The sequence below is a fragment of the Gymnoscopelus microlampas genome (assembly GCF_963454915.1).
Source record: "Gymnoscopelus microlampas genome assembly, chromosome: 14".
Classification (NCBI taxonomy): Eukaryota; Metazoa; Chordata; class Actinopteri; order Myctophiformes; family Myctophidae; genus Gymnoscopelus; species Gymnoscopelus microlampas.
Window position 1 is genome coordinate 35,518,117 of NC_139951.1, and position 10,201 is coordinate 35,528,317.

Below are 10,201 nucleotides of genomic sequence, written 5' to 3' on the forward strand. Positions count from 1 at the left end.
AGATATAAATTGCGATATTATGAAACATACATTAAGCACTTAAGCTATTTTTTACCTATTTAACTTTTTTTTCAAAATAGACGATCAACAAGCTCACAACGCGTCACATTGCGATGCATTGTGAGCTTGTAGATCTGCTATTTTCAAACATTTTGGTACTTTTACTTTTGTTACTTTAAATACATTTTGTTGCCAATACTTTTGTACTTTTACTCAAGTAAATTTTGAAAGTAAACTTTTACTTGTAACAGAGTACTTCTACATTGCAGTATTGATACTTTTACTCGAGTAAAACATTCAAGTACTTTTTACACCACTGCCCAGACAGATAGCTAGACAGATAGCTAAATAAAGACTCTGATCCTCTGAGCAAAGCGGCAAACTATGGATTAATATGACAGGTTAGTCTTACCCCGTGATACGGGTCTTGGCCTTGGACTTGTAAGCTCCTTTAAGCTCTTTCTTTCCTTTCTTTCCTTTCTTTGGTTTCTCTTCTTCCATCTCTTCCGCATCTTCTACATCATTTTCTTCAGGCTCCAGCTCCAAATCTTCCTGCTCGGTATCTGTCATCCCTTCCAATTTCACTTATTTATCCTTTATCCTGTATGAGTTCTCTCTCCTGATTGGATAAAATCTGTATCCCGATCTGAAAATGAATTTCCATTTGGTTACATTTGTACACACTCAGTGTTAACTGAACACTGAGGATGGTGCAGTGTAGAGTACGGTAAATGTAGGCCTACTCACCAGCTGTTTGGGTGAAGAACAGCCAGACTAGTGGAGGCTCTCTCTAGCAGATGTGCTTGCTAGGCTCAAGCAGGGTTAAGCAGGCCTTTATATGCCTCTGCAGATTATGGATGCACCGCCCACCAAGTCTGATCCACCCTCAACAGTGTTGAGTCAACACTGTAGTTCAAGGCAAGCTTATTCAGCGATGTGAAATAATAATAATAATAATAATAATTATGTTTTTAATAATGGTATTAAATAAACTTTAAGTATATAGCACATGGTGTGAAATTATTTTTTTGGATTATATATACAGGTATGTCAGGTTCACTGTAGTGTGATTCAGTATAGTTTGGTTTGGTAAGCAACATGTGAAAAGTTTTTAAGCATAATAATGGTTTTCACTATTTAGTCTTTGCTGGCTTTTTATGTCCGTTCAAGAGGTACTCATTTATTACAGTTCATTACTTCATTTCAACACGATTCCAGTTCTTTGATAATGTAGAGAATATCTGTAGTAGGACTACTAATAGTTGTTCTATTATATTGCTTGTGTTGCAGTAACCTGTAAGCTGATTGTATGACGTTCTGCATAGTAGTGTATATTTGTATGTCTTCTTAAATGTCATCATGATTTCAGTGCACAGGGATCTCATTTTAAATAAGCCAAGTGCTTTTATGAGCGATCCAGTTTAGAGGACGTTGTATTGTGAATTGTACTTCCATGTACTTTTACCATGTCTTTCTAAATAAAGTATTCAATCAATCAATCAATCAATTGCAAAAATAGATAAGAGAAATTATCCTGTGGGAAATTGCAGTCGTTTCAGCAACAGCAGCAGCAGCAGCAGCAGAATAGCAGTAAAACACAGGACAAGTCCAAACTAAACTAAAATAGGTAGTTCCAAGAACTGTATAGGTTTCCAAGAACTACCTGAGGTAGTAACTACCTCAGGTAGTTTCTGCTGGTTTGCCATCAGCACTTAAAACAAGTCTCCCCACTCACTGCCCCGTGCTATATTTCACAAAGTATTCCTATTTCATTTGATTATATTATTTTTGTATTTTATTCTATTTCTGATGCCTTATGTGCCCTGTTAAATTTGTCCTGTTTTCGTTTAGTTTGGACTTGTCCTGTGTTTTACTGCTGCTGCTGAAACTGCAATTTCCCACAGGATAAATAACGTTTTCTTTCTATCTCTTTTTTGCAACACATGCAATAGAAAAGAACAACTATTAGTAGTCCTACTGCAGATATTCTCTACATTATCAAAGAACTGGAATTGTGTTGAAATGAAGTAATTAACTATTGTAATAAATGAGTACCTCTTGAACGGACACAAAAGCCAGCAAAGGCTAAATAGTGAAAACCATAATTATGTTTAAAAACGTTTCGCATGTTCTTTATCAAACCAAACTACTGAATCACATTACAGTGAACCTGACATACCTGTCCAAATAAATAATTTGGCCACTATGGCTAAACAGATTCAAGGTCAAAGTCGATGACACTGTAATCTCTAGCAAAGAAGAGATTACCTATTTGGGCTGTATTCTGGACAAATACCTGACAGGTGAAAGCATGGCAACAAAGGTGAGCAAAAGAGTAAATCAGAGAACCAGATTTTGGGGCAAAATTTCCTGTTTTGTCAACAAAAGTGCTCCCAGGAGCCCTGATTCAGATAGCAGATCTACAAGCTCACGATGCGACGCGTTGTGACGCGTTGCGACGCGTTTTTGACTATGCTTGCACCTCCTGGTACTCCAACATCTCAATGTCACTTAAAGACTAAGCTTCAAACCTCCCAAAACAAATTGATTCGACTACTTAAACAACTAAAAATGGGACTGGTCTTCAAAATTGTCAATACAAATTTGCCCTCAATGCCCTCAATACCCGCATATCTGACTAAATACCTCCAAAAAGTTAGCGACACCCACAGCCACAATACTAGAGGGAGTGTAAACAACGATCTGGTACCACCCACCCATAAAACAAACATGGGTAAATTCTCCTTCTACAACACTGCCACCCAGTTGTGGAATAGTCTGACCCCATCCCTCAAAAAAATGTAGATCGCTGGTTCCTTTAAAACAGCCCTGAAAATTCACATTTCAGGAGGCCAAAGGGGGAGGTAGTACCACTTCTCCCTTAGGCAGACGACCCCCATATCTTAGTGGGTAGTTCTTTGAACTACCTCGGGTAGTTTGCAGAATGATCAGTTTGTTCTTAACATCGCTCCTCTGTTTAGCCATAGTGGCTGCAAAGGGTGGGAGCTGGTTTCCATAATAGCCTGTAGCTTAAATTGCAACTGTCCTTTGCTCAACTACAACTTCCAGAAAGTCCGGGACAACTTCTATAACAGAGACAGCCTTCTTTATCAGTCTATTGAGCCTGTTTGCATCACTCAGCAAAGATATTTAGTGTAGAGCGAAAACAGGAAGGGGCAGAGTATTAGCCCAGAGGGACTCCTGTCCTAGTATAGCATTTAAGTGGTTTAATGACATGCAGTTTTTCTAGTGAAAGTGCTGTGACCTCTGTTTTGTGAAGGTCATGTCAGGAAGTGTGTGATGGTGTGTTGGCACTGGGAACCTGACTGAAGTGAGAATACATGGCTGGAAGTCATTCAGGCAAGGCAAGGCAAATGTATTTGTATAATGACATTTCATGCACAATGCCAATTCATCGTTACACCCCTACGAATGTGGATTAAAATCATGTTGGAGAAGTAACATACTGCATGGCTACTTTGATATGTACGCCTCTCTTCTCTTTTAGCTATTGAATATAATGCTATTTACAGGTACTCTACGGACCATTTGCATTACATGCAATTATATAGGCCTACTTATTTGTCCAATGAACAACATTATGAGAAAAATCAAGCACAGGTTTTTTTATGCTTTACGTTTTCCATCTCATGCCGTAGAGAGGATAAAAAACTCCATTACGCGTATGCTACCGCTTGTCACCTCTTGCTACCATCCTTCATCTTCAAATACAAGATGTTTGAATAACTTAAAGTTAAAACAACCATATAATCTGCATTTCCATGTACATTAATATGATAATCATAACAGATCATACATATTAATAAAAGTTAATATTACCAAATAAAAAGCTGGTATGGCTGAATAATATGGTGTGAAATGACTTGATACACATAACACAAGTGTTGTCAGTATGGGTATTTTAGTTAAATTGATTAAATACAATACAGTACAAGATGAACTATAACTGCACAATCACAGCGACCTGATGCAGGATATTCACATGTAGACTGGAAATCTCATTTGTGCTTCTTTCTTTTCAGCATTAGTTTAGCATTTGGTAGTATTCAAATGTGATAAATACATGTTTTGATGAGAGCAGTAAAGTGAAAGGCCAAACTGCCAGTCGATCAAACATTACAAGTCTCTATCCCTGAGAATACAAGATACATGAATATGGATTCATGTATCTTGTATTCTCAGGGATAGAGATTTTATCTATCAAAAAAATATATAGAGAGACAAATTTGACAAAAGAAGAGTGAAAAAGACCATTGTATCATGTAATAAAAGGATGTTAGAAATAGGAAAATATGGGGAGTGATGGGGTGAGGAGTGACTGACATTATCTTCATTGTCACACTGAAAGGTTTTGTTCAACCCTGGCTAGCTGGTGTCCCATCTGTACTGAAATCAGATTTTTTCTTTGACATTCTGGCAGGTTTGTTGTAGTGTGTTTGACGGAGTCCCAGTTGAACCCAGATGACAAGGCCTGGGGCGGGTGTTTTTCGAAGGGCATGGAAGTGGCCTGGAATCCAAGGATGTGGTGTAGTGAAGGAAGGCTCAGATGATACCATACTTGGCCAACTCGTTCAGCTCCAGGTGATTGAACGCCTCCCAGGGGCAAATAACAGTGATGTCTGCAGAGAAAAATAGAGATTTGTTGACAGTCAGCGGGTCTCATTAGATCACAGATTTATGATGAAATGTATCCAAACGGCATACTCACCTGTGCCCAAGCCCTCCATTCCTGGAATATCATCACCAAAGCTAAGAAATACATTTAAAAAATTACTCATCATGAATTGCCAGACAGATAGCTAAATAAAGACTCTGATCCTCTGAGCAAAGCGGCAAAATATGGACTAATATGACAGGTTGGTCTTACCCCGAGACTCCTTTCTTTGGCGGCTTGCTTTTGAACTGACGAGACTGCCTCTGCTTGAACTTGGGTGCTGCCTTGCGTGGGGAGAGAGGGCCTCCGGAGACACAGGTGGGCGAATTGTAATCTCTCACAAACACTTTCTCTTTCTCTTCTTCCTTCACTTCTTCCTTCACTTCCGCATCTTCTGCCATTTTGAATTGTTATTGTCCTGTGGGCTCTGGAGTCCAATAATATATTTTTCATTTGGCAAAGAGAAACATAAACATTTAATGAATCAACTAATTAATTAACTAATAAATGAATGCACAACAAGCCATATAGCTGAGAAAAATACCAGGTGACATGTTTCCTATTGTCTATCTAGCATACATCCATCTGAACATTAAAGGTAGGGTAAGTGATATTTTTTGGTTAAAACAAAAAGTGTTTTGTTCAAAAGCTAATCATTGCTATAGAGTGTTTGTTCAATAACAGGGGTCTCTCTGTCTCTCCAGCTCTTTAATAAACAGTAGTACATTTTCAGGTGGGTTGACAATTTCAAACCTTTCAACCCCCCCCCCAACTGTTTACTGTAAATATCTTTCTTTCTTATATCTACTATGGTTACGGGTGGCCGACTTGTAATCTCCTTTAAGCTCTTTCTTTCCTTTCTCTACTTCCTTCTCTCCCGCATCTTTTACATCATCTGCTTCAGTTTTGTTTTAGTTTTTTGTGTTCCAGCTTCGAATGTGTCTGCTCAGTTCTTTGTGTCATCCCTTCCAATTTCACTTATTTCTCCTTTATCCTGTATGAGTTCTCTCTCCTGATTGGATAAAATCCGTATCCCGACCTGAAAAGGAATTTCCATTTGGTTACATTTGTACCCACTCAGTGTTAACTGAACACTGAGGATGGTGCAGTGTAGCGTACGCACGGTAAATGTACTCACCAGCTGTTTGGGTGAAGAACAGCCAGACTAGTGGAGGCTCTCTCTAGCAGTTGTGCGTGCTAGGCTCAAGCAGGGTTAAGCAGGCCTTTATATGCCTCTGCAGATTATGGATGCACCGCCCACCAAGTCTGATCCACCCTCAACACTGTAGTTCAAGGCAAGCTTATACAGCGATGTGACATAATAATAATAATAATAATAATAATAATAATGTTTTTAATAATGGTATTACTACCTCAGGTAGTTCCAAGATCTATAGGTTTCCAAGAACTACCTGAGGTAGTTCCAAGAACTATAGGTTTCCAAGAACTACCTGAGGTAATTCCAAGAACTACCTGAGGTAGTTTCTGCTGGTAGCCATCAGCACTGAAAACAAGTCTCCCCACTCACTGTCCCGTGCTATGTTTCACACAGTATTCCAATTTACTATTTAATTTAATTATATTATTTTTGTATTTTATTTCATTTGTGATGCCTTATGTGCCCTGTTAAATCTGCCCTCAGGTAGTTCCTGGAAACCTAGATCTCGTAACTACCTCAGGTAGTTTGCAGAAGGATCAGTTTGTTCTCAACATCGCTCCTCTGTTTAGCCATAGTGGCTGCAGAGGATGGGAGCTGTTGTCCATAATAGCCTGTAGCTTAAATTGCAATTGTCCTTTTCTCAACTACTACTTCAAGAAAGTCCAGGACAACTTCTATAACAGAAACAGCCTTCTTTATCAGTCTATTGAGCCTGTTTGCATCACTTGCCCTGATGCCGTTGCCCCAACGGACCACCACGTAGAAGTTTTATTTATTTTAACCTTCTTGTCAATAACCTTGTGGCTTTTGGACCCGCTTCATAATAAATTTGTCCCAGGAATTTGTTTTTTTTCTATTTCTTCTTTGTATATTATATCAATGTCTTTCCTTACAACTTTAATCTGCTCTAATAATTGAGGTATGTTTTTTCTCTAGGTTTTTGAGTTTCTCTTCCAATGATTTAATTGTGTTTTAATTAAAATCTTATTGTTCAAGGAGTAGTTCACCCAAAAAGTTACTTATATTCTATCAATTACACACCCCATGAAGCATTGAATTCATGATTTTTTTTGTTTGTTTTTGTCGCATTCCTAAGCCAATAATTTGATGACCGGCGGTCTCTCCGGTCAGAGACTCAAAGAGTCTCGTTTGAGTCTCCTACCGGATACATTAGCATCTTTCCGCCGGTAATCTCCATCTCCCATAAAGCACCTTCAATGCTTTATGGGCTGTGTAATTGATAGAAAATAAGTCATTTTTTTGGGTGAACTACTCCTTTAAGCAGGCCCGTATTCAGCCAAAATTTTCTTTCTAAATATTGTGTTTTATATCGTTTTGTATCAGGATCACACAGAGCCATCGATAGGATGGTGTGATCTGTGTGATATTTTGCTGTTTACATATCGATGTATTGGAATTCAAAATCGATGCATCGTTGCAGTTACTCTATCGTATCGTTACACCTCTACGAATTTAGATTAAAATCATGTTGGAGAAGTAACATACTGCATGGCTGCTTTGATATGTACGCCTCTCTTCTCTATTAGATATCGAATGTAATGCTATTTACAGGTACTCTACCGGCCATTTGCATTACATGCAAATATATAGGCCTACTTATTTGTCCAATGAACAACATTATGAGAAAAATCAAGCACAGGTTTTTTTATGCTTTACGTTTTCCATCTCATGCCGCAGAGAGGACAAAGCTCCATTATGCGTTATGCTCCCACTTGTGTCTATCTGTCACCTCTTGCCACCATCCTTCACCTTCAAATACAAGATGCTATAATCTGTATTTCCACTGTACATTCATATGATTATCATAATAGATCATGCACATACTAATATTAATAAAAGTTAACATGACCAAATACAAAGCTGGTATAGCTGAATAATTTGGTGTAAAATGACATGATACACATAACAAAGTGTTGTCAGTATGGGTATTTTAGTCAAATTGATTAAATACAACACAGTACAAGATGAACTATAACTGCACAATCACAGCGACCTGATGCAGGATATTCACATGCAGACTGGAAATCTCATTTGTGCTTCTTTCTTTTCAGCATTAGTTTAGCATTTGGTAGTATTCAAATGTGATAATATATACATGTTTTGATGAGCGCAGTAAAGTGAAAAGCCAAACTGCCAGTGGATCAAACATCACAAGCCTCTATCCCTGAGAATACAAGATACATGAATCCATAATTTATCTATTAAAAAAATAGAGAGAGAGACAAATTTGACAGAAGAAGAAAGAGTGAAAAAGACATTATATCATGTACTAGTAAAAGGATGTTAGAAATAGGAACATATGGGGAGTGATGGGGTGAGGAGTGTTGTTGTAGTGTGTTTGACGGAGTCCCAGTTGAACCCAGATGACATGGCCTGAGGCGGGTGTTTTTCGAAGGGCATGGAAGTGGCCTGGAATCCAAGGATGTGGTGAAGTGAAGGAAGGCTCAGATGATACCATACTTGGCCAACTCGTTCAGCTCCAGGTGATTGAACGCCTCCCAGGGGCAAATAACAGTGATGTCTGCAGAGAAAAATAGAGATTTGTTGACAGTCAGCGGGTCTCATTAGATCACAGATTTATGATGAAATGTATCCAAACAGCGTACTCACCTGTGCCCAAGCCCTCCATTCCTGGGATATCATCACCAAAGCTAAGAAAAACATTAAAAAAAATAACTCAGCATGAATTGCCAGACTGGTAGCTAAATAAAGACTCTGATCCTCTGAGCAAAGCGGCAAAATATGGACAAATATGACAGGTTGGTCTTACCCCGAGACTCCTTTCTTTGGCGGCTTGCTTTTGAACTGACGAGTCTGCCTCTGCTTGAACTTGGCTGCTCCCTTGCGTGGGCCGGAAGGGCCTCCGGAGATATGGGTGGCCGACTTGTAGTCTCTTTTAAGCTCTGCTTTCTCTTCATCTGGCATTTTGAATTGTTATTGTCCTGTGGGCTCTGCAGTCGTCCCAATAATATATTTTTCATTTGGCAAAGGGAAACATAAACATTTGATTAATTAACTAATTAATTCATGCACAACAAGCCATAGCTGAGAAAAATACCAGGTGACATCTCTCTCCTGATTGGATAAAATCTGTATCCCGACCTGAAAATGAACTTCTGCTTGCTAAAGAGCTGGAGAGACAGGGGAGACCCCTGTTGATGAACAAACACTCTATAGCAATGATTACTATCAGAGTATAGAGATATTTAACACTTATAAAAATAAAATAAAATCACTAACTGTACCTTTAATTTGATGCAACAGGTAGCACGCAGTCTCTTTCACCTATGTCTGACAGTACAAGCTTCAATCCTCTTACTCACTGTGAGTGTTAGGCAGGATTTACTTTCATATTTCATATTTAATACGTGAGATGGACTGCCTTGGGTAATGTTCCTTGAGGATGACCCAATTTTCCGTAATCCCCTTCTCTAATAAGCCCCCCTCCCCAACACACATACCCTCTCTGTATCAAGGCTAATCTTGTTGACAGCAGATATGCTGACAATGCACTGAGAGTCTAACTGATCAATCCTCTCACCTTGTCCTCTTACAATGACATTCGTGAACCAAATGTGTGGTCAAACTACTACTACAATAGCTTACTTTGTGCTGGAGATCATTCTAATAAAAAGCTGTTTTATTTATAATTGAATCACACAGATATAGGTTTACAGCACGTTAAGCAAACTTAAATAGAATATTCTCTCAATCGTGCTATAACAGCACAACTAGGCTAGTCTGTAATTGTTGTCTTTCCAAAAGTAGTTGAGTACAATACTTCATCAAGTACATGAAGATGTGAGTCAATTACAAGAGTAGCCGTACACTAGCATTTAGTTACTTAACCAAATGGACCCCCCTATTACGGGAGTCCAGTTGGTTACATTTCACACTCAGTGTTAACTGAACACTGAGGATGGTGCAGTGTAGAGTACGGTAAATGTACTCACCAGCTGTTTGGGTGAAGAACAGCCAGACTAGTGGAGGCTCTCTCTAGCAGATGCTAGGCTCGAGCAGGGTTGAGCAGGCCTTTATATGCCTCTGCAGATTATGGATGCACCGCCCACCAAGTCTGATCCACCCTCAACACTGTAGTTCAAGGCAAGCTTATTTAGCGATGTGAAATAATAATAATAATAATATTAATTATTATTATGTTTTTTAATAATGGTATTAAATAAACTTTAAGGTAGCACATGGTCTAACATTATTTGTTTGGATTATATATACAGGTATGTCAGGTTCACTGTAATGTGATTTCAGTAGTTTGGTTTGGTAAGCAACAGGTGAAAATCCGGAGCTTCCCACCCAGCAATGCCGGCTGTATGGTGTTGAACTCACTG

At 38.7% G+C, this 10,201-nt stretch overlaps 2 protein-coding genes across 2 annotated transcripts; both read right to left on the minus strand.

Moving 5' to 3' along the window:
- Positions 1-4,517: 4,517 nt before the first annotated feature.
- LOC311060180 (retinal rod rhodopsin-sensitive cGMP 3',5'-cyclic phosphodiesterase subunit gamma-like) lies at positions 4,518-5,076 on the minus strand (the record flags this gene model as incomplete). Its single annotated transcript, XM_084078312.1, has 3 exons — positions 4,518-4,640; positions 4,730-4,770; positions 4,889-5,076. The coding sequence occupies 3 exons, from the start codon at positions 5,074-5,076 to the stop codon at positions 4,564-4,566; spliced, it is 306 nt and encodes a 101-aa protein (XP_083934438.1). The 3' UTR covers positions 4,518-4,563.
- A 3,223-nt stretch (positions 5,077-8,299) lies between these two features.
- On the minus strand, positions 8,300-8,780 carry LOC311060181 (retinal rod rhodopsin-sensitive cGMP 3',5'-cyclic phosphodiesterase subunit gamma-like; the record flags this gene model as incomplete). Its single annotated transcript, XM_084078313.1, has 3 exons — positions 8,300-8,376; positions 8,466-8,506; positions 8,626-8,780. 3 exons carry the CDS (start codon positions 8,778-8,780, stop codon positions 8,300-8,302), a joined length of 273 nt encoding a protein of 90 aa, XP_083934439.1.
- Positions 8,781-10,201: the final 1,421 nt, after the last annotated feature.